At 42.7% G+C, this 25,804-nt stretch overlaps 1 protein-coding gene across 1 annotated transcript in view; it reads left to right on the forward strand.

Moving 5' to 3' along the window:
* Positions 1–403: 403 nt before the first annotated feature.
* The window catches only part of RGMB (repulsive guidance molecule BMP co-receptor b), a 121,823-nt gene continuing 96,422 nt past the window's right edge, over positions 404–25,804 (forward strand). Inside the window, exons 1-2 of the mRNA XM_040342693.1 lie at positions 404–532; positions 12,760–12,792. Of these exons, the coding sequence (XP_040198627.1) occupies positions 12,791–12,792 (2 nt within the window). The 5' untranslated portion in view covers positions 404–532; positions 12,760–12,790. The remainder of the gene's footprint in view (positions 533–12,759; positions 12,793–25,804) is intronic.

Consider the following 25,804-nt stretch of genomic DNA (forward strand, 5'->3'; position numbering starts at 1 on the left):
TTGATACTTGTGCAATAATTGTGTTAATTGGAAATTATTTATATTATTAAAATTTGGTAAAATGCATCAACAAATGCCACCTGATCATGATAAAGTAAGGCCATATTTTTTTTAATCTAACCTATTCGGAGTCCACATTGGAATAAGTTGCGTCTGCAGGTTTGTTAAACTTGGATCCTCAGAACAGATGATGTTTTCTGTAGCGGTGCTCACAGGGCATGGAAAAGCTCCTTTGTCTGTAAATAATGTAGAGTGCTATTTTATATATTCAGTCCTGTTCTCTCCGTCGCAGCTTGCATTCGCTACCAATGCCAAAATGCCTAACCAGCATGTCTTCACTTCACGCTGGTAAGTGTGTCACTGTTTGCTGTGACGAAAACCTTAATTTTCCTCTTACAGCTAAAACACACACACAAAGAAAAGGGAGAGGAAGGCAGAGCCAGTGCAGGCTCATCCAAGTCAAGGCAAGCAACTCTATAACCTGTGTCTGCTCAACATCCAGGCATCAAGTCCCCTTCTGTCTCCCCTCTAGGTAAGTGGCACACATTTTTCTTTATTTTTATTTCTGTGTTTGTTATTCCAGATGTAGAACATTATGATGACTGGGGAGCTTGGGGTACTTAAATGTATTTATTCTTCTGTAATCCCTACACCTGTCATTGCACAGAAGTAAATGCCAGAATTGCAAAAGTGTCATTCATGCAACAATGGCTTGCCCTGTGTGCTAAAATCCATGGGAATATATTTGTACAGCCTGGCCCCTGTACATACTAGGCTGTGTGCAAATATTGAACATACAATTTTTCTAAATACACGCTGCATAGCATTTCCATGTTATTACAGAACAGGGAATCGTTCCAATCGTGCACTTCTCTTACTTGGCATCTCTGTACAGCATGAAGAGTTCCATAGATAGTTCTTTGTTTTCTTTGTATGTGCTGTTATGTTTGCCCATGCCGTACAAGCTGTCACTGAGTAAACAGTTCTCCGCTCGCCGTACTCGTAGTTTTTTAAGTAACTTTTAATTTAACGAGACGTTAATCCTAAAAAAGTGACTTCTATAAACAGTCGTTAATACACAAAGCATTGAAAAGTTCAAATACTTTCCACTGTGGCTGCGTGGAGTCTATTGTCTTACAGGAAATGGCATGAAAGATAAATGCAAGCTGTCATTGCTGATGCTTCTTTGTGAAAGTGCCAGCTTCTTGGCTGTCATACTGACATTCTCGCTTCAACGCTTTGGGGCTGATTTACATTGCCAGGTGCAGTTGTACTCTGCAAGATAAGTTGCTCCAGAGCTTAGTAAATAAGCAGAAGCTCAGCTGACTTCCGTCATCCAATCATATGCAAGCAAAAATTATTATTATTTTTCCTTGTACTTGATTGGTATTCTTTACTAAGTGAACAAAAAAGAAAACGGAAACCAAAAATAGGGTACAAAATAGTGCCACTAAATACTCACCCACTCACTCCATGTAAGGTTGGGGCTTAGTGGCCAAACAGGCATATGAAAAAAGAAAAACGCTATACCAAAGAGAAGGGTCCTTCAGCAACTGCACAGTCTACTTGCATTTAGTAAATCAAGCCCTTTTGAGTCACGCCCCCCAACCAAGGATACACATTAAGCTGATGAACCTGACAAAATTAGTCAAAATTAACTCCATGGGTGGCCCTGCTGGCATGGGCATTGCTAGGTGGCAAAAAGACCAGGGGCTTCAGCCCGAAGTCCAAGGCTGGCACCGGGGGGGGGGGGGCGGGTTTGTTTTTTTGGCTGGGCCGGGGGGTTGTGTGGCGGTGGGTAAGCTCACTTGCTGGTTGCTGCCCAAGTGCCCATCAATGCTGACCACTAAACTCACCTGCCTGAGCCACACTGACCATTAGACTGACCTACCTGACATACACTGACCTAGACCTACCTGACAGATATACACTGACCTACCTGACATACATACACTGACCTACCCGACATACCTACATTGACCTACCTGACCAGGAGACAGACTTCATGTGTCCTGCAGCAGCTCAGCTCAGCCATGGTGTGCGGTGTGCGGCGCATCCATCATCATCACAGCAGTCAGCCAGAGGAGGAGAGGAGACCCACCCACCCGAGCGCCAAGCGAGTATCTCACAGTGACTTGGCGTGGCAGCCTTTTGGAGCCTGCAGCGCCTATGATGGATGTCACACATCCTGAGGTCCCGGCATCGAACCAGTGAGACGTCCATCATAGGCGCTGCAGGATCCAGAAGGCAGGACCTGCTATGTCACTCGGACGCACTGAGAGGTGCTCGGGATCAGATCAGTCCCCGCTCGGCGGCGGCGCTCGGGGCTTACAATAAAAGGGTGCATGCCTGAGACCCGGGGCTTTTCGTGGCACCCATTCGAGGCTCCAGCCCCCCTAGCCCCCCTCCCGACGCCACTGCCTGCTGGTAATCTCCTGTCTGACCTCCTTCTCATTAAAAATCTAAAAAGCCGCATTGGCATTGGCATTGGCTGAAAAGCTCCTGCATCCAATCAGATGCAGGCACTGTTGCAGTATTTTGACAGGTGGCAGAACTGGTTGTCGGAATACAATGGCCAAAGTGGGAGATACACCTATCTACGCTATTTAGCATAAATGGAAGAAACAGTTTGTTTTAAAAAAAATTAAAAATCTAAGCATGTATAGCCAGTTTATAGATTGTTTTTTACTTTTTTTGGATTTTCTTCATCTGCCTAATTATTCCAAATAATTGAGCCTAGGCAAGAAGGTCAGTACAGCAGCCAGGTATTTAGTATTTTATATAAGTAGTGTGCATCCACATCCCTCATATTTCTCTCCTGAAATACTTACATATTTTAAACCTGCATTTTATTGGCTGAAAACACCAAAGGAAAAAAAAACACAGTGCCTGAGTTCTTTAAACCCACTTATCCCAGGTATGATAGAACTTGGATAATTTAAACGGCATAACATTTTCTGTATAGCCCTTTGGATTGGATTGTCTTAGATTCCAAGCCATTTCAGGCTAGGAAAAGGCTAAAGCTGGCCATACACTAGCATAATTATGTTTTAAAATGTTTTGTTTTAGTAACGTATGTCTCGTTTGCTAGTGGGATCATTTTAGATGAGAAAATTCAAAGAAGCAGGATGGAAGATTCTTTTTAATCGAACTTCTAACACGGAATGTGGCTTTAGTTTACGAAAGTCCATTCATTCCAAAGTCAAATGTTAACAGCAAATTTCGAACATTTGAATGACATTTGTCATGTTATCTAATGTACTAATGAGAATGTTCGGACAAATGTTCATTCAAAAATCTACTAGTGTATGGCCAGCTAGAATCTGACTACAGTGTCCTTCAGCTGGAATAAAAGGACAGGAAGTCAGTTGTGTGCATCAATATATCCCCCCGGCGATATTAGCATTTAAATTATCACAGAGCCACCTGCTAATGATGTTTTATTTAAACTGAAACTGGCCTTATTCAATAAAGAGTTCTTGTTTTTAAAGGGGATGCATGGTGGTAAGTATTTTCTTATTTTTTATTTATTTAACCTCCCTGGCGGTATGATTCTTTCAGAAAAAACATGCTGAAAGCGGTACCATTATTTGCAAGGAAATTTGGCGTTTTATACTGTAGGCCTGTCATTTTTAGAAATAACTCACTTAAATCTGACCAAACAAGCTTCTAATAGGCATCCCGGGTATGACATTTTTTTAAAAACAAAATTATAAATTATAATATAATAAATAATTATAAATAATTATAACAAATAATAATATAATTATAATAAAAATTATTCAATAATGTAATCAAATCAAAATCACTGAAATTTGCTCAGTTGCAGAATTGTCGCTGTCATTATTTTTTTTTTTTTATGACGAATTTCCCCACAAATCGCTATCGCACAATTCTGCAAGTGATTATAATTTATTATCGCTGTTTTTTAGCTGATCTAAAACTATTTTTGACATAAAGGGACACTTTTGGTTGCTATGGACAATCTACAGTTTGCAGGGAGAAAGAAAGGTTTTTATTATATAAAATGACATGCATGACACAGGACAGACCACTAGGGACAAGGGGGGTGTGTATTTTTTACATACAGTACTGTAATCTATAAGATTACAGTATACTGTATGTAATGTGTTTGTTTACTTTTTTGAATTTGGCGCCGTTCTCCGTCCCCGTGCGTCGTAACGTCGCAGGGAACGGAGATCGGCGTCACACGGAGGCACTGTGTGAATCGAGCGAGGTCCCGCTCGCTCACACAGCGCGGTGGCATCGCTGGATCCAGGGACAAGGTAAGTAAAACTCCCTATACATCCAGCGAGGCAAGCCCGAGTCTGACTCGGGGTTACCGATCCTAGCCCAAAAATCTCACCCCGAGTCAGACTCGGGAACACCGCCCAGGAGGTTAATAAAGCTTTCCTGAAAGAAGGAGAGTTGTACAACATATATTGTATATATAACATATAGAACAAAGAAACAATATTTCCAAGACACACAAGAATATGCAAAAGAGCACACAGGTGCATATTTTTTTATAATATACACGTAGAAACATGAGATCTCAGTTTCCTTTAAAGCAGTAGTAAATCCCACCTTTAAAAAAAAAAAACCCTGCAAGACATTCATATAATGTGCTAGGTAAATACTTACCTTAGAACAAAGCCCTCCAGCACTGCGCTACCACCGCTGACAGGGCTTCCATCTTCACCCGGTCTTCCTTCTGGGTTTGAGTGATCCAGCTGTCTGATAGGCAGAGTCGTGATGAGGTCACTCCAGTGGTGTATTTAGGTTTTGTGCTGCCCTAGGCCTGACTAAACTTGTGCACCCCCTAATTTAAATATGACCCACCCCTTCCTGTCAAGGCCACATCCCTTTCTGTTTAAGCCCCGCCCTGAATTTTTTGAGTGGGGACACTAATTCTTAGGGCCTGGGTGGGGGGCATTGGATTCCCTTAATTTGCATAGATTTCCTCTTACTTCCTGTTTGGCTATGGGGCAGGAAGTGAAGGGAAATCTCTGCAATGGGACAGGGATGGTAAAAAATAAACTGACAGGGGCAATAAGATACAACCATGCCAATGGTGCAGCAGAAAACATATAGCACAGTGAGGAAGGTTTGTGGTTCAGGATGATAGGACAGTCAAAATTAGAAGTAGCTTGGGTGACACTAACAGTGTAGCGCAAGCCGGCGGGGACTCTTTCCGTGCCGCCCCCCTGCAAAGTTGGCCCTAGGCCAGGATACAGCGTTGCGTCACAGCCGCAGCATGAAGCTCTGAATGGTATGCTGTCCCTTCAGAACACATAAGTCTGTGACGTCACCGGCTGCATGCAGTGGGCTAGATTCAGATAGGTTAGCGGATCTTTAGATCCGCGTAACCTATCTGATTTACGTTACGCTGCCGCAATTTTTTGAAGCAAGTGCTTTATTCAGAAAGCACTTGCCTCTAAAGTTGCGGCGGCGTATCGTAAATCCCCCGGCGGAATTCAAATTCCGCGGCTAGGGGGCGTGAACTATTTAAATCAGGCGCGTCCCCGCGCCAATCGAACAGCGCATGCGCCGTCCGCAAATTTTCCCAGCGTGCATTGCTCCAAATGACGTCGCAAGGACGTCATTGGTTTCGACGTTAACGTAAATTACGTCCGGTCGTATTTGCGAACGACTTACGCAAACGACGTAAAAAAGCGCCACCTAGCGGCCGGCCTGGAATTGCAGCCTAAGATCAGACGGTGTAAGTCACTTACACCTGTCGGATCTTGGGCATATCTATGCGTAACCTGATTCTATGAATCAGGCGCATAGATACGACAGCCGGACTCAGAGATACGACGGCGTATCAGGAGATACGCCGTCGTATCTTCTTTCTGAATCCGGCCCAGTGTGGATATCTTCTAAACAGTGCAAGGGGATATTCACTGTACCTACAGGTAAGCGTTATTATATGCTTACCTGTAGGTACAAGTGAACAAAAAGACTTTACTACCACTTTAACCACGTTTTCTTGCAAGCAGGTGGCGCTCTGGGTAGTTTTTCGGGTGTTTTCCAAGCTAAATACTGAAAGCACTCTGTTTTACAGAGTTCAATAGCTCACGTTGAAATGTGTGAATGCGAGTAAAAGAGTTAGGCCTCGTACACACGGCCGAGAAACTCGACGGGCAAAACACATCGTTTTGCTCTTTGAGTTCCTTGTGAAGCCGCCGAGGATCTCGGCGAGCCAACTTTTCCCATTGCCGTAGGGGAAAAAGAAGACATGCTTTCTTTTTGGCCCGACGAGATCCTCTGTGGTTTCCTCGTTGCAAAGTGTACACACGACCGGTTTCCTCGGCCAAAAAAAAACCCAGCAAGCTTTTTGCTGTTTTTTGGCGAGAAACTCGGCCGTGTGTACGAGGCCTTAGAGGAGTGTTCATCCCCTGCATGCTTGCATGCTTGCAATCCAAAGCACTTGTATATCAAAGCAAATTTTCCCATAAGAAATAATGGAAACTCAAATGATTCGTTCCACAACCATTTCTTTTTTTTTTTTTTCATTCAAATTTAAGTTTATTTTCAATAAAATAAATACATACATTTGTATTAAATTAGCAAGAAATAAGTCAATAGCACGCAGAAATCTAATAATTTAAATACATTTCAATTCATAATAATCATTCCTGTCTTATTAACTGCCACTTATATCTATCCATCCTATATGCTCTACACCATGTGGTGAAAGTAAGGCAGTTCACATAAGCTAAATTAAAAGACTATTTCAAAGTAATACTTTAAACTTGAAAGAGAAACAGAATATTTTCATATATCAAGGAATTCCTAGGTCTAGCGTTATCACACAATAATTTATATAAGGGATAAAACTAATTGAGTGTATCAGATTAAAGTACTTAGAATAATTAAAGGATAAGATATCCGGAGTGCATCAACCTCTCCGACACCCCTAACAGGAACTTTATGTGTCCACAACCATTTCATAAGTCCTTCAGTTTATAGTCCATATAAAAAGATTATAGCAATGTGATAGGTTGTGTAACCATAAAATGTTAATCCACAAATGGAAGCCTCCCCAAGGGAATTAGAAGCAAAATCCAGCAGGAGCTACAGAATATAAAAGAGAAGAGAGGCGCCTCTAAGTGTAGCAATATGGTTACATTTAATGAAGGTACAACACTTAGCAACTCAACTGGTTGATGATTAAAAGAGGCACATCTAAGTATGCAGGCATCCTGGGTAAAGTGATCCACGTAGACTGTCCTCCTCATCACTATCAGTCTGCAATCGTGACCGGGAAGACTACCCTGCATTAGAGCGATCTGAAAGCAAGGCTTGAACTGCTCGTGGAAGGGATGACATCAATGGTGGTGAGGAGGACGGTCTATGTGGAACAGCTTTACCCTGGATCCCTGCATACCTAGATGTGTCTGTTTTAATCATCAACCATGTGAGTTTCTAATGTTGTACCTTCATTAAATGTAACCATATTGCTACACTTAGAGGCGCCTCTCTTCTATTTTATACTCAGTTGTGACATGACACTACTCTTATATCAAGACATCGCTTGTACAGTACAGACCAAAAGTTTGGACACACCTTCTCATTCAAAGAGTTTCTTTATTTTCATGACTATGAAAATTGTAGATTCACACTGAAGGCATCAAAACTAAATATAAAAATAAATAAAATATATTTCATATTCTAGGTTCTTCAAAGTAGCTATGTTTTTGCTTTGATTACTGCTTGACACACTCTTGGCATTCTCTTGATGAGCTTCAAGAGGTAGTCACCTGGCGCAGCCACCCCATCACTCTCCTTCTTGGTCAAATAGCCCTTACACAGCCTGGAGGTGTGTTTGGGGTCATTGTCCTGTTGAAAAATAAATGATGGTCCAACTAAACGCAAACCGGATGGAATAGCATGACGCTGCAAGATGCTGTGGTAGCCATGCTGGTTCAGTATGCCTTCAATTTTGATTAAATCCCGAGGGAGCTGTGGTGGCTCAACGCGATTGGCACTGCGCTGACAAGCCATTCACCTCTGCAGCTAGAGGTTCGGATCCCGGTCTCAGCTTCATGTGAATTGAGTTTGGTGGTCTCAGCCCGGCTCCCGGTGGGTGTGCTATGCGAGGTAAGCCTGCGCTTAGTACGCCCACCCCCCTCCCACAAAAACCACCACACCTACACATGCACTCTAAATTGGGTTAACACACTCACATTGACCACGCGGTCTCTAAAAGAGAGGCAAAGGACTAATGGGGCTGGTTGAGCGGGCTAATCCTCTCACTCCCTTATAGGGAGTCCCTCTGCCCCGTTGGGCTTCAAAGCGGAGCAGGTAGGGCGGGCTGTGTGGGAGGACCCCCTCACACACCCGCCATTGCCACCCGGGGCATGGAGAAAGGTGGCAGATTGCCTCTGGGGGAGGCCTGCCTACTCCCAACTCCTGCAGTCCGGCTCCTCTCTCGAGTACACGCACAAAAATACACTTTAAAGAAAAAGAAAAAGAAAAAAAAAAAAAAAAAAAAATCCCCAACAGTGTCACCAGCAAAGCACCCCCACACCATCACACCTCCTCCTCCATGCTTTACAGTCGGAACCAGGCATGTAGTTTTTCGGGTGTTTTCCAAGCTAAATACTGAAAGCACTCTGTTTTACAGAGTTCAATAGCTCACGTTGAAATGTGTGAATGCGAGTAAAAGAGTTAGGCCTCGTACACACGGCCGAGAAACTCGACGGGCAAAACACATCGTTTTGCTCTTTGAGTTCCTTGTGAAGCCGCCGAGGATCTCGGCGAGCCAACTTTTCCCATTGCCGTAGGGGAAAAAGAAGACATGCTTTCTTTTTGGCCCGACGAGATCCTCTGTGGTTTCCTCGTTGCAAAGTGTACACACGACCGGTTTCCTCGGCCAAAAAAAAACCCAGCAAGCTTTTTGCTGTTTTTTGGCGAGAAACTCGGCCGTGTGTACGAGGCCTTAGAGGAGTGTTCATCCCCTGCATGCTTGCATGCTTGCAATCCAAAGCACTTGTATATCAAAGCAAATTTTCCCATAAGAAATAATGGAAACTCAAATGATTCGTTCCACAACCATTTCTTTTTTTTTTTTTTCATTCAAATTTAAGTTTATTTTCAATAAAATAAATACATACATTTGTATTAAATTAGCAAGAAATAAGTCAATAGCACGCAGAAATCTAATAATTTAAATACATTTCAATTCATAATAATCATTCCTGTCTTATTAACTGCCACTTATATCTATCCATCCTATATGCTCTACACCATGTGGTGAAAGTAAGGCAGTTCACATAAGCTAAATTAAAAGACTATTTCAAAGTAATACTTTAAACTTGAAAGAGAAACAGAATATTTTCATATATCAAGGAATTCCTAGGTCTAGCGTTATCACACAATAATTTATATAAGGGATAAAACTAATTGAGTGTATCAGATTAAAGTACTTAGAATAATTAAAGGATAAGATATCCGGAGTGCATCAACCTCTCCGACACCCCTAACAGGAACTTTATGTGTCCACAACCATTTCATAAGTCCTTCAGTTTATAGTCCATATAAAAAGATTATAGCAATGTGATAGGTTGTGTAACCATAAAATGTTAATCCACAAATGGAAGCCTCCCCAAGGGAATTAGAAGCAAAATCCAGCAGGAGCTACAGAATATAAAAGAGAAGAGAGGCGCCTCTAAGTGTAGCAATATGGTTACATTTAATGAAGGTACAACACTTAGCAACTCAACTGGTTGATGATTAAAAGAGGCACATCTAAGTATGCAGGCATCCTGGGTAAAGTGATCCACATAGACTGTCCTCCTCATCACTATCAGTCTGCAATCGTGACCGGGAAGACTACCCTGCATTAGAGCGATCTGAAAGCAAGGCTTGAACTGCTCGTGGAAGGGATGACATCAATGGTGGTGAGGAGGACGGTCTATGTGGAACAGCTTTACCCTGGATCCCTGCATACTTAGATGTGTCTGTTTTAATCATCAACCATGTGAGTTTCTAATGTTGTACCTTCATTAAATGTAACCATATTGCTACACTTAGAGGCGCCTCTCTTCTATTTTATACTCAGTTGTGACATGACACTACTCTTATATCAAGACATCGCTTGTACAGTACAGACCAAAAGTTTGGACACACCTTCTCATTCAAAGAGTTTCTTTATTTTCATGACTATGAAAATTGTAGATTCACACTGAAGGCATCAAAACTAAATATAAAAATAAATAAAATATATTTCATATTCTAGGTTCTTCAAAGTAGCTATGTTTTTGCTTTGATTACTGCTTGACACACTCTTGGCATTCTCTTGATGAGCTTCAAGAGGTAGTCACCTGGCGCAGCCACCCCATCACTCTCCTTCTTGGTCAAATAGCCCTTACACAGCCTGGAGGTGTGTTTGGGGTCATTGTCCTGTTGAAAAATAAATGATGGTCCAACTAAACGCAAACCGGATGGAATAGCATGACGCTGCAAGATGCTGTGGTAGCCATGCTGGTTCAGTATGCCTTCAATTTTGATTAAATCCCCAACAGTGTCACCAGCAAAGCACCCCCACACCATCACACCTCCTCCTCCATGCTTTACAGTCGGAACCAGGCATGTAGAGTCCATCCGTTCACCTTTTCTGCGTCGCACAAAGACACGGGGGTTGGAACCAAAGATCTCAAGTTTGGACTCATCAGACCAAAGCACAGATTTCCACTGGTCTAATGTCCATTCCTTGTGTTCTTTAGCCCAAACAAGTCTCTTCTGCTTGTTGCCTTTCTTTAGCAGTGGTTTCCTAGCAGATATTCTACCATGAAGGCCTGATTCACACAGTCTCCTCTTATCAGTTCTAGAGATGTGTCTGCTGCAAAAGGTGGCTACTTTGAAGAACCTAGAATATGAAATATATTTTCAGTTGTTTCACACTTTTTTGTTATGTATAATTCCACATGTGTTAATTCACAGTTTTGGGGCCAGATTCACGTGGATCAGCGGATCTTTAGATCCGCTCGATCTACCTGATTTAAGATCCGCTCCCGCAAGTTTGCGAGGCAAGTGGGTAATTCACAAACCACTTACCTCCAAACTTGCGGCGGCGGATCGTAAAACCCCCGGCGGAATTCAAATTCCGCGGCTAGGGGGAGAGTACTATTTAAATCAGGCGTGTTCCCGCGCCGATTTAAATGTGCATGCACCGTCCGCGAAATTTCCCGGCGTGCATTGCTCCCACTGACGTCGCTAGGACGTCAGTGGTTTCGACGCTTACGTAAACGACGTCCATCCGTATTCGAGAACGACTTACGCAAACGACGTAAAAAAATTCAAATTCGACGCGGGAACGCTGGCTATACTTAACATTGGCTGCGCCTCATAGAAGCCGGGGGAAGTATACGCCGGGAAAGCTGCTACGGAAACGTCGTAAGAACACTGCGTCGGGTCCGCGTACGTTCGTGAATTTGCGTATCTCGCTGATTTACATATTATTCTATGTAAATCAGCGGGAACACCCCCGGCGCCATTTTCAAATTGAAAATAAGATCCGACAGTGTAACACAGTGTAACACTGTGGAATCTTAGCCATATCTATGCGTACCTGATTCTATGAATCAGACGCATAGATAGGACCAGTGTAAGTCAGATACGACGGTGTATCTGGAGATACACCGTCGTATCTCTTTGTGAATCTGGCCCTTGATGCCTTCAGTGTGAATCTACAATTTTCATAGTCATGAAAATAAAGAGAACTCTTTGAATGAGAAGGTGTGTCCAAACTGTTGGTCTGTACTGTATATCAAGTCAAAATGTATTTAAAATTTTTGCTTTTTGTTTTGCAAAACGCTCTCAAACCAAGTTACTCTCAAACCAAGGTTTTACTGTACATCTATATAGATCAGACAAAAATGAGGGACGAATGAGGAGGAACGAGGGACAGGTGGACATTGCTCCAAATCAGGGACAGTCCCTCCAAATCAGGGACAGTCCCTCGTAATAAGGGACAGTTGGGTGCTATGCCTTCAGGATAACTGATCTGCTCTTTTAGAATGAAAATTAGAGCTCTTTAGTAAATAAAGCTGCCTGTCTATTGGGTTTAGTAACCCTTTACCGGTGGTAAAGGCATGTTTCATGTTTTCTGTATACTGTAGAATTCACATATGGATAAAAATATATTCTTTTTGCGTCCTGTTTAGGGATACAACTTGATTAAGTGTGTAAATGTAGCTCCCTGTATATTCTAATAGGCCTGGAAGTCATAGAAGAGTTTCCTAAAAGTGGTGTGCGTGACTTCACAGGGAAAGTACATACATCTGTGTTTGAACCACTATTGGGACAACTAAAGATCACAGGGGCCAAAAAGCATCTGGTCCTGTTGGTAATTGACTTTACATTACTTCACCTTGAAAAGACATTATTGACTAAGTATTTTCACTGTAAAGCTTTCCTGAGTGCTTGACTAATGGGGAGCTGAAAGTGTTTTAGGGCTGCGGGCCGTGTGCCGTTTAGCAGGTTACCTATAGCAATAAAAGGCCTGGAACACTGTGGACCTGTTCTGCAGATACAACTTTCCACTCCTTTGATTGCTAATATTGTGATTATTTATTTATAACCTGTCAATGCTCCCCTTAGATGTGCACAGTAAGAACATGGGATTCTGAGTAAAATTCTGGTGCTAATGTGCATGTGAAATAATGAGGTGGACCCTGCAAGCTTACAATCTTTAGGGCATTATGTGCATTAAACCATCACGGTATCAACACTCCTTGTAATGTTTTACAGCCTGAAGACTGACATGACCCGCTGACTGGATATGTAAGTAGTGCTATTTGTACGTTATAATAAAAAATACTATTCTAAGTGTAGCCACTTTTTCCCCTTCTTAACCCACACGTCATTTCTTTATATAGTGCTTATTCAGAAGTACAATGCTAAGAGCAACGATGATCTCTGAATAGTATAACCTGCAGGGGACAATCAGAATTCAACTGATTTGAGTACACATACAGTTAAAGGGTTTGTAAAGGAAAAAACATTTTTATCTTAAATAGCTTCCTTTACCTTAATGCAGTGCTGTTTTCATGTCCTCATTTTGCTCTCAAGTTGCTGTAATTCTTCTCTGATCTCCACACTTCCTGGTTGTCTGTTTCCTGATAACCACAGTACTGGGAGATTTCTCTCTGTGGTCACTAATCAAGGAGGTGTGATTACTGTGCGTCTAAAACCCCACAGCATCAATCAGTTTCGTTTTCCAAACCATCACTGCCCTGTATTGGCTCTGTGGCTCTGTACAGCACAGAAGCAGGAAACAACATGCAAAGACTAGAAACTGCAGGTACATTATATGATTGATTTTTATCTATTTTTAATCATTTTTAAAAGGAATCCATTAAATATTATGTCTCTATACCCTGTAAACAGTAATTTCAGCAAAACAAAATGTTTTCCTTTACAACTCCTTTAAGGGGTTTATTTACTAAAGGCAAATAGACTGTGTACTTTGCAAAGCGCAGTTGCTTCAGAGCTTAGTAAATCAGGTAAAGATTCACTTTGCAAAGAATACCCAATCATGTGGAAGGAAAAAAAAAACAGCATTTTTCTTGCACATGATTGGATGATGGAAGTCAGCAGAGCTTCTGCTCATTTACTAAGCTCTGGAGCAACTTCTCTTCCAAAGTGCAATTGCACTTTGCAAAGTACACAGTCTCTTTGCCTTTAGTAAATAAACCCCAAAGTGTTCCTCTAAGGGGGCGAAAAGTCTTCTAATAGCAATACCTGATATAAGAAAAAGCTTTTTACATATCCCTTTGGAACACATTGGGGGTTATTTACGAAAGGCAAATCCACTTTGCACTACAAGTGCAAACTACAAGTACAACGTGCACTTGAAATTGCACTGAAAGTGCACTTGGAAGTGCAGTTGCTGTAAATCTGAGATGGTTATGCTCCTGATGAAGCGTTTTGGACGCAAAACATGTTGCGCAAAAGCGAGTAAAAGCAAGAACTGCCACTCTGCATACGCAATCCAGTCCTACGGATTAAAACGTTTATGTATATCCTCTGATGCTATATGTTCTCATGGATATGAGCATATGTGCATAAGTATAAGCATTTATGCAACATTTCCTATAATGTGTACTGAGATAATATGCTGATATTGTACTATTCTGTTCACAAAGTTCTGTTTATCATTTTTCTTCGTATACCCTTTTTTATGAATAAATATTTATAGATTTTCTACAATATCTACTTGTACCATCAAAAGTCCATTCTATTAGCTCAAAGTAATTTCCATTTCTATATTATCGGGACGTTGGTACACTTTAACAGTTGCATTCACAGCATTTAGTCGCCCTGTGTTTTATGCACTTTTCTTAGGCAAGGTCCACTTAAATCTGAGGGGTAGATCTGAAATGAGGGGAAGCTCTGCTGATTTTATCATCCAATCATGTGCAAGCTAAAATGCTGTTTTTTTTATTTTCCTTTCATGTCCCACTTGGGTCTACAGCGACTGCCCTTCCAAGTGCACTTTCAGTGCAATTTCAAGTGCACTTTCGTAAATAACCCCCATTGAGTTAAATCTTGCACTTGAAAAGATCCAGGGGAGCCGTTACTATCTGACATTTCCTGAGGTGTCTTATATTGTGTCCCCCACTGGATTATGTGGTTCCTTCCATCAACCCCTACCTCACTCCAGGAAACAGTGGTGATGCAGGTATTGGTGGGTGAAGAGCAAAAATTCAACAAACTCTGCCCACTTGATCAGAAAGAATAAAGCTTTTTCTTTTAAAGAATATTGCTGTTGGATCCGGACAGAGTCAGGTTAAAGAGTCTCTTGGTAGCCCCACCGCCTGACCCACATATACCGTATTTATGGGGGTATAGCGCGCTCCCGCGTATAGCGTGCACCCCTAAAGTTGCCCCAAATTCCTGTGGAAAAAAGTTTTTTGTACTTACAGTTTTGGTGTCTTGCGCGGCGTCCTTCGGCGGCCTCGTCGGGTCCGGCGTCCGTCTGCGGCTTCTGGTGTCCTCTTCGTCGGGTCCGGCGTCCTTCTGCGGTGTCCTCGCATCCTCCCCGCTAGTTTCCCGCGCCGAGTTTGAATACTGCACCGACATATACAGAGCGCAGTACACTCGTGTATTGTCGGGCAGGCTCGGCTACTCTCGCGCTGACGTCCTGTACGTCCAGGACGTCAGCGCGAGAGGACCCGAGACTGCCCGACAATACACGAGTGTACTGCGCTCGGTATATGTCGGCGCAGTATTCAAACTCGGCGCGGGAAAGCGGGTATCGGCGTATACCGCGCACCCACGATTTTGCCCTGATTTTCAGGGCAAAAAAGTGCGCGGTATACGCCGATAAATACGGTACTTACCTTATCTATGCTCTCCTCCTGGTGCTCCTCTGCAGCTGTCTCAGATATCTGGTCATTGGGGTATGGAAGAGCAATTTCCCAAACCCAAATATATTACATGAGGACGAGTACAATGTCATCAAACTTGTGTAAGCTCCGACTCCATCTGACATGGAACTCACACAGTATTTGACTCCCATCTCCGAGGAAGAAACAGAGGGGTTGATTTACTAAAGGCAAATAGACTGTATACTTTGCAAAGTGCAGTTGCTCCAGAGCTTAGTAAATGAGCAGAAGCTCAACAGACTTCCATCACCCAATCATGTGCAAGCAAACATGCTTTTTTTTTTCTTGCACAAAGTGAACCTTTACCTCATATACTAAGCTCTGGAGCTAGGGTGACCACATTTCCAAACTACCATTCAGGGACACCCTCCCTTCCCAAAAATCAGCTTGTGCTGAAACAAATCACAGCACAGTGATTGGACACAAGAGGCGGGATTTATGATTTCTCCAATCACAAGCAGGGGGCGGGATTGTGCTCCTCCAGGCATTCCCGGCCAGGACACAAGTACTGTCAATGAGTAAAGTGTTCATGTGGCAGCCTTTTTTGGGGGCATCAGATTGGCCTGGGGTGTGGCTGTGTGAGTTTCATTCAGGGACACTGTATTGTCCTGGAATGAATGTGCCCGGGACAGACCTGCAAAATGCAAGACTGTCCCAGGCAATCCAGGACACGTGGGGGTTTATTTACTTAAGCTGTAAAGTGCAAAATCAGGCTCACTTCTGCATATAAACCAATGAGCTTCCAGGTTTTATTACCAGGCTTAATTAAACAAGCTGGGATTAGAAGCTCATTGGTTTATATGCAGAAGTGTAGCTGATTTTGCACTTTCCAGCTTTAGTAAATAAACCCCGTGGTCACCCTATCTGGAGCAACTGCGCTTTGCAAAGTGAATCGTCTATTTGTCTTTAGTAAATCAACCCCAGAGTGTCAGGGAGTGTGGGGAATGTGAGTATAAGTGGGTCGGTGGGTGAATTTACTGTATAAGATCATGTGAAAAGCACAGAAAAATCAAGTATTTTAATTCCTTAATTGCAGTGTTTTTCCTTTCCATAAATGATTTTTATTCACTTGCGATGTGTCTTTGAACTTTCTAGCTAAACAAACATTGTAGCAAAGCTGAGTCCAGGAAGAGTCCATTCTTCAGCACAGCCCCCTCTTTCCTTTCAAATCATAGTTCTTTCCTCTTGTGGGAATTTCTCTCTGGGCTGACCCAGCTCCTCTGCCCCTCCCCTCCCTACATTCTTCACACTTATTTGTAGCTGCCAGGGGAGGAGAGGAGGGCAATTCTATGCAGGGGAAGGCATCCTCAGCACTCCATCTGTGGTGAAACTACTAATCCCATCATGCCCCTGTCACTGAGAGTTGTGCCTGTGGCTGTCATAGTCTTACAATGCTTAATGGGACAACAGCTGTTGTGACAATGTTGCCTACCCCTACTATAGAGTGTCATTGAGCTTTGAGTCTGCTGGGACTGCTGACATCACATCCAAGATGGCGGCACACATCAGAAATCCTGAGGTTTTGGTTGTCTACAAAAGGAAAGCTTTTACAGATGAATAACTTGCCTAAATATTTTACATGCACCTATATATTATGGAAAGATTGATGCTAAAATGGTCTGGCGACATAGTTTATTTAAGTGAAGACTGCTTGTATATATTGGGAAAAGACTTTACTCATAGCTACATAGTGAGGTTGAAAAAAGTCCATCAAGTCCAACCTATGTGTGTGATTATATGTCAGTATTACATTCCTGTATGTTGTGGTCGCTCAGGTGCTTATCCGTTAGATTCTTGAAACCATTGATGCCCCCCGCTGAGACCATCACCTGTGAAAGGGAATTCCACATCCTTGCCGTTCTTACAGTAAATAACCCTCTATGTAGTTTAAGGTTAAACCTCTTTTCTTCTAATTTTAATGAAGGGCCATGTGTCTTGTTAAACTCCCTTCCACCAAAAAGTTTTATCCCTATTGTGGGGTCACCAGTACGGTATTTGTAAATTGAAATCATATCCCCTCTCAAGTGTCTCTTCTCCAGAGAGAATAAGTTCAGTTCTTGCAACCTTTCTTCATAACTAATATCTGCTCCCGGCTTTATTAGCTTTGTTGTCCTTCTTTGTACTCTCTCTATTTCCAGTACATCCTTCCTGAGGACTGGTGCCCAGAACTGGACAGCATACTCTAGGTGCAGCAGGACCAGAGTCTTATAGAAGTGGGAGAATAATTGTTTTATCTCTGGAGTTATTCCCCTTTTTAATGCTTGCCAATACTCTGTTTGTTTTGTTAGCAGCAGCTTGGCATTGCAGGCCATTGCTGAGCCCATCATCTACTAGGACCCCCAGGTCTTCTTCCATTCTAGATTCCCCCTAGAGGTTCTCCCCCCAGTGTATATATTGCATTCATATTTTTGCCACCCAAATGCATTATTTTACATTTTTCCACATTAACCCTCATTTGCCATGTAGTTGCCCATCACATTAATTTGTTAAGATCTTCTTGCAAGGTTTCCACATCCTGCGGAGAAGTTATTGCCCTGCTTAGCTTAGTATTGTCCGCAAATACAGAGATTGAACTGTTTACCCCATCCTCCAGGTCGTTTATGAACAAATTAAACAGGATTGGTCCCAGCACAGAACCCTGTTTTTTTTTCCCCCCAGCAAAATCATATTAAATAAGCCAATTAGTCTTTTCTAACTTCTTTATCATCTTTCTATTATCTCTCTTTTCCTACAGTCCACCATAATCTATTCTGCTGCTTGTCTCTCTTCTTGCCTTTTCCATCCCCAGAGTCTCTTGTTTCCTTCTCGTTTCTATTCTCGCTCCCCCCTTACACCCACCTGATGTGATTCTTTATCTGCTTCTCTCTGTCCTTTCCTTTTCTGCTTTCTTGGCTCTGTGTTCAGTTCTTCTCTACTTTGTGTGCCTGTGTTTCTTTATAGCTTATCTAGTCTTTATTTATCATATCAACCAATACAGTCCCAGATTTCATTTTTCTAGAGCAAGTGAGAGAACATCACAGTCAAGTGTTCTTTTTATGCTTTCTTTTAAATCAGTCTGATTTATTTATGTATTTATTGCGTTCAATGTTAGTGGGTAATCAATGTTAGTGGGTCACATTCTAGAATTTTCATTTATTTAGTTGGTATAGAAAATGAAGCAGCAGTAGTGAGACTCAGGCCTCGTACACACGACCGAGAATCTCGTCGTAATTGAAACGTTGTTTTCCTCGACGAGTTTCTTGTCAGGCTTGTCGAGAATCTTGTCAAGCTTTCTTTGCATACACACTGTCAAGACAAAATCTCGTCGTTCTCAAACGCGGTGACGTACAACACGTACGACGGCACTATAAAGGGGAAGTTCCATTTCACTGGCGCCACCCTTGGGGCTGCTTTTACTAATCTCATGTTACTGCGTGTTAAGTAAAAGTTTGGTGAAAGACGAATCGTGCTTTTCAGTCTGTTACAGCATGACGAATGTGCTATCTCCATTACGAACGCTACTTTTACCGAAGGTGCACTCCCGTCTCATACTTTATTCTGAGCATGCGCGCGTTTCTAAGCATACACACGAACGTGTTTCTCTTCGTAAACCAGCCGACGAGAAACACGACGAGGTAATTGAGACTCCCGACGAGAAAAAAGAGAACATGTTCTCTTTTTTTCTCGTCGAGATCCACAACAGTTTTCTTGACGAAAAACATACACACGGCCGTTTTCCTTGGCAAAAAAGCTCTGCCAGCATTTTTCTTGATACATTTTGTCGAGGCCTCACTCTGCAGCAATTAGAGGAGTAAAATCGGCCATAGACGGAAAGAAATGTGGCCGATTCAGCAAGAACTGGCTGAATTTTGATCCATCTATAGGCAGGCTGATTGTATTGAAGTCAATCCATTGAAGACTTTTTCACCCAATCACTGCCGGCGGGAAAGGCTCTCTGCGTGCCCGTCGGCAGATCACAATAGCACTGCGAGAGTGTGTTGATGGGGGACTCAAGCGATTTTCTTTTTTTCAACCCATGTTTGAAGGAAAGAAAATTGCATAATGTATGGCCTATATAAGACTCTCTTGCAGGGGGGGGGGGGGATCTCAAAGCTGGGAGAGAGGAAATATTTGAATCATTAACTGGATAATCTTATCTGTGCAGTCTCAAAAGGCAAATCAACTCAAACCCACATGAACTAAAGAATTAGCTTTGGGTGGAAAAGCCCTTTAATTTGTTTCTGTTTTCTCATCGTATACATCTCTCCTCTCCAGAGAAGTTACCAGAGAGTAAAGGTGCTTGTTTATATTCTGCAAATAAAGGGTATTTCAGACCTTTCAGATTCTTCGCCAGCCAACCCGGCTGACGCTTCACCAGCCCACCAGCCCACCTGACTGACTCTAAGGAGATCTTTAGGGCAAGGCTGGAGACTTAAGCACACTGCTGTCTTCAAGGGAGACTGGCTACATGTGGCACAGTGGCAATCCTCCCCTTTTGTTAGTCCCCACAGTGTTGCTCTTTTCACTCTGTCCTCTCCTGCTCCCGTGTCTCCAGGAAAGACTTCCTCCCGTGTGTTGTGGCAGGATCCTTCCAGCACTCGAGCCCTAGCCCAAGCCAAGACACTCCCCCTAGACTAGGGGGCACCCCTGAGGGTCACTAACCGCCTCCTCAACATTGTATCTCCATCTTCCACCCGACTTCCCCTAAATATTCAAGGCAGTTCAATATTCAAGGCAGTTCCTCCTAAACTCCACCCTCAAATTCTAGAAGATTCTCCAACATTCTAGACCAGGGGGAGGCACCAGAGAGCTGTAAGAATGAGTCGCCCAGCCCTCAACCTTAGTAAACCCCTGGCCAAGATTCAAAAGACTAATTTTACTATGAACAAGTAAACTTACCTGTACTAACTCTTATCACACACTAGAGGGGGCTACATATAAGTCTAAAAAACAAACATAACCCCCATAGATCCTATAATTACTTTATAGGTCTTTGATACTGTTCAAGACACACAGCACTCCTATAGGTAATAATGGAACCACAACACCATTTGCAATTGGTCTGATTTAGGAGATGTTGTAAAATGTTATAAAAGTTACTGTAGATGGATGAAAAAGTCCAACGTGTTTTGCCCAAAGGATTTTCTCAGGGGAATGGAGGGGTTAGGTTCTGTTAACAGAGATAGGAAAAAAAACACACACACAAATATATACAAATACATACAGTGAGAGGGTTTACATATATTATATTCACAAGGTGAATGCGCCTACTACGTATGAATACACGCAGAGAGCGGAAAGCCAACCCCCAAGGGCCACACGGGCTTGCAACTTTTCTATTGCATACTGTAATATTGTACATTTGTTAACTACTTGCCAACCAGCCGTCATCGTTATGCGGCGGCAGGTTGGCTCTCCTGCGCGAATCGCTGTACGGTGGCTCTCGCAGGCATAGTTGTGGGCGCGCCGCACGCTGCAGGAGCATGCCCGCAGGTCGGGCGGACTCGATGTTCGCCAGTGACCCACGATCGCCTAGTACAGAGGCAGAACGGGGATCTGCCTTTGTAAAAAATGTGAATGATCTACTGATGATCTAAATGTTAGAGATCTACTGTTCCCAGTCAAAGGGGACAATGATCTCTGTCATGTCCCTGGCAGCCCACCCCTCCTACAGTTAAAATATACCCAGGGAACACAGTTAACCCCTTGATCGCCCCCTAGTGTTAACCCCTTTCCAGCCAGTGTAATTTTTACATTGGTCAGTGCATTTTTATAGCACTGATCAATGTAATAATGTCACTGGTCCCCAAAAAGTGTAAATTGGGGTCAGTTTTGTCCACCGCAATGTCGCAGTCCTGCTAAAAATCACAGATCACCACCATTACTAGTAAAAACAATAAAAAATATATAAAAGTTCCTAAATCTATCCCATAGTTTGTAGAAGTGATAACTTTTGCGCAAACCAATCAATATATACCTATTGCAATTTTGTTTACCAAAAATATGTAGAAGAATATATATCGACCCAAACTGATGAAGAAATTCTTTTTTATATATATATTTTTTTGAATATGTATTATAGTAAAAAGTAAAGAAAATGTATTTTCTTTTCAAAATTTTCACTTTTTGTTTATTTATAGCACAAAAAATAAAAACCGCAGAGGTGATCAAATACCACCAAAAGAAAGCTCTCTTTGTGGGAAAAAAAGGACAACAATTTTATTTGGGTAAAGCGTCTCACAACTGCGCAATTGTCAGTTAAAACGATGCAGTGCCATATCACAAAAAATGGCCTGGTCATTAAGGAGGCAAATTCTTCCGGTCTTTAAGTGGTTAAAAAAAAAAAAAATTTTTAAAAAGGAAATTACCAAAATGTCATGGCATACTACTGTTTCCAATGTGCCAAGACCAGTCAGACTGAAAGTTTAGTCGCCTGGAAGAACATGAATATGTACCATTAGTCAATAGAGGGATGGATTAAGAAAACATCTTTAGATGATCAGAGTATATGCATATTCCATAGAGGCCTCTATATGGAACAGGGATGTCAAACCCACGGCTCACAGGCTGCATGCAGTCCAAATCGCCTATGAATGCAGCCCAACACAAAATCTTTTATACTTAGTGAACACAAGTGGCCAAAGAAAAATGTAAGTGTCTCTTTACTGTACCTTAAAGTGTTACTAAACCCAGGTCCCTGCGTTCACTATATCTAGTCTTCACCATGAACATAACAATTATTTTAGTAAATATAAACTGCTAAATACTTTTTCTCATCAGCAGTATATAGCAGTCATATAACTTCTATCAGTGTCTGGTTAAAGCTTGTAGGATGAGTTTTTATTCCACTCTAACTGTTCTATGAGACTGCTGACCCTCTGTCTGGACGGTGCTGATTGGCCCTGTGCTAATCACATGCACCTTCTCAAGAAAAAAAACTCTCTAGCAATACACACCAAACTGAGCATGTGCAGAGTGCCCCCAAGGCTCTGTACTATCAGGAGATGGATTGGGGACTGTGGAAGAAGGGGAGGATCAGAGAAGGCAGGATCAAACAGCTTTTTTTACACAATGCAGATGATTAACCCCTTAGGTTCCACAGTGAGTATAACAAGCATGCTATACTGCATATACAGACTGATTTTTCCTTTTGTAGGTTTAGAAACACTTTAAGTTTTATCTTTCCAAAAAAAATATCCCACTCTTCATAATCACGCCTTTTGGCAGCGCCTATATATGTAAGAAAATATTTTCAAGGATGAAACACACAAATGGCAAAATTAGAACCAAAATATCTGATGATCACCTTGAGAATTCATTGAGAATTGCTATTATAACAATCGTTTTGCACATATGGCCCGAACATCCTCTTCTGGGGTCCCTCGGCAGCTCTCGCGGCTCCTCCCCATATTAGATAACCCCCTTGGAGAAGAGCTCTCCTGAGGGGGTTACCTTGCTGGCTCATTTCCGAGTCATACACTCGGCGTCCATATAAAATAGAAGAGAGACGCCTCCAAGTGTAGCAATATGGTTACATTTAATGAAGGTACAACATTTAGCAACTCACATAGTTGATGATTAAAAAAGGCACATCTAAGTATGCAGGCATCCGGGGTAAAGCTGTCCACATAGACCATCCCCCGCACTGCCGGCTCTCACCGCTATCAGTCTGCAATCGTGACCGGGAAAACTATCCTACAGTAGAGCGATCTGAAAGTGAGGCTTGAACTCGTGAAAGGGATGACATCAATGGCGGTGAGGAGGCGGTCTATGTAGACAGCTTTATCCTTGATACCCGCAGAGCTTTTTTTCTCAGAAAATAGATGCAGGAACCCAACCACGACCCCGGTCAGATTTCACAAACAGTAGGAGGGTCTTAAAGGGTGCAGAGTTCAGGGGGTTACACACAGAGTGCAGAGCTGTCACTTGTAAACACAAAAAACTGAATTCTGTGTTTACAAGTGATTGTGGTGAGCAGGCACCAAAGGGTCTGAGCCAGAGGTGGTGGAGCCGAGTTCCCCCAAGTTCCCCCTGAAAAAAAGCCCTGGATACCTGCATACTTAGATGTGCCTCTTTTAACCACTTCAGCCCCGGACCATTTTGCTGGTCAATGACCGGGCAACTTTTTGCGATTCGGCACTGCGTCGCTTTAACTGTCAATTACGCGGTCGTGCGACTTGGCTCCCAAACAAAATTGGCGTCCTTTTTTTCCCACAAATAGAGCTTTCTTTTGGTGGCATTTGATCACCTCTGCGGTTTTTAGTTTTTGCGCTATAAACAAAAATAGAGTGACAATTTTGAAAAAAATATATATTTTTTACTTTTTGCTATAATAAATATCCCCAAAAAAATATATTAAAAAAATAATTTTTTTCCTCAGTTTAGGCCGATACGTATTCTACATATTTTTCGTAAAAAAAAATCGCAATAGGTGTTTATTGATTGGTTTGCACAAAAGTTATAGCATCTACAAAATAGGGAATAGTTTTATGGCATTTTTATTAATATTTTTTTTTTACTAGTAATGGCGGCGATCAGCGATTTTTATTGGTACTGCAACCTTATGGCGGACACTCCGGACACTTTTGACACATTTTTGGGACCATTGGCATTTTTATAGCGATCAGTGCTATAAAAATGCATTGATTACTATAAAAATGCCACTGGCAGGGAATGGGTTAACACTAGGGGGCGAGGAAGGGGTTAACTATGTTCCCTGGGTGTGTTCTAATTGAAGGGGGGGTGAGACTGACTTGGGGAAATGACTGATCGCTGTTCATACATTGTATGAACAGACGATCAGGCATTTCTCCCCCTGACAGGATCGGGAGCTGTGTGTTTACACTCACAGCTTCCGGTTCATGCTCTGTAACGAGTATGGGGAGGAGACGCGTTGGGACCAGGGGCGAGCGGGGGACGCATGCGCCCCCTATTGGCTGATTCGCGAGATGACGTAATATTACTTATTATTGTACCTTCATTAAATGTAACCATATTGCTACACTTAGAGGTGTCTCTCTTCTATTTTTATACTCAGTTGTGACATGATGCTACTCTGATATATCAAAACATCGCTTGTATATCAAGTCAAAATTTATTAAAAAATGTTGCTTGTCTTGCAAAACGCTCTCAAACCTACCCTCTGGTCCTGTGTTCCTTCACATAGTGACCTCCATATGGGTCCAATAATCACCGGTGGAAGTAGGCCCATAGGCCACCTATAGTCTACAATAAATGAAGGAAAGGACCCAAAATATAAAAGGCAAAAAAAGGAGGAAAGGTCACATGCAGGTTTTATACAATCCAAAAGATACGACTGCATCCATAGGGACTGCCAATATATATAAATAAACCAATAGAGAGGGGAGGGAAATCCAATACCTATATACCGTGTTTCCCCAAAAATAAGCCTGGGTCTTATATTCATTTTGGCAACAAAAGACACACTAGGGCTTATTTTTGGGGTAGGTCTTACCGTGTAATGTGCTGTCTTCTCTCACCTTCTCTCTCTCTGCCTGAAAGGAATGTGAACTGAGGTACAATGCTTGTATAACCCTATAATCCACTCTATTACAGTAGCAGGGCTGGACTGGGACAGAAATTTGGCCCTGGACTTCATCCAGACTGGCCCACTTTGACAGGTCTCTCCCATGGCGACCGGACAACTCCTGCACCCCCCCTGGCCACCCAAGCCCCCTCTCTCCCTTCACTAGCCGTTCTACTTTATTAGAGTAGAATGGCTGGTACTGGTACTCTTATAGGCAGTACCAGTGGGGAAGCTAGACATTATTTCGCCCGGGGCAAAAAATCAGTTCGGTGCCCCCCCTTATGGGACAAGATTAGGCAGAAGTGAGAAACTCCCAGGCCATAGCTGTTGAGTCAGCTGTCTGTCCCCTCCCCCACTGCTCCTCCGTCGTCATCCCTGCTCCTCTGGTCCTCCCCTTGCTTCTTTGTTCCCCCCAGGTGAGCGCTGCGGGGAGGGAGAGACAGAGGAGCGGAGGGAAGCGGCATTCCGCTGTCACTGAAGCCGGCCCACTGAGCCATCGGCCCACCGGGAAACTCCCTGTAGTCCCAATGGCCAGTCCATCCCTGTACAGTAGTATATAATATACAATGTGTGGGTGTGTTTCTGTAACATAATTGTGCCAAATACCTTCGTTATAGCGCCGCTCTGCACTTCTGTGACCCGCTGGGGCTCTCTTCCCCGCAATTACAGAAACACACACATTGTACATTATATTCTACGGTAATAGAGTGGATTATAGGATTTTACAAGCATTTAAAACTTGGGCTTATTTTCAGGGTAGGGCTTATATTGCAGCCCTCCTGGAAAATAACACTAGGTCTTATTTTCGGGGTAGGTCTTATTCTCAGGAAACACGGTAGTGCCTCTCACATTAATGGCTTCCAGTGTAGTTCACTATGTG

Source organism: Rana temporaria, chromosome 1 (genome assembly GCF_905171775.1).
Source record: "Rana temporaria chromosome 1, aRanTem1.1, whole genome shotgun sequence".
In the NCBI taxonomy this organism is placed as follows: domain Eukaryota; kingdom Metazoa; phylum Chordata; class Amphibia; order Anura; family Ranidae; genus Rana; species Rana temporaria.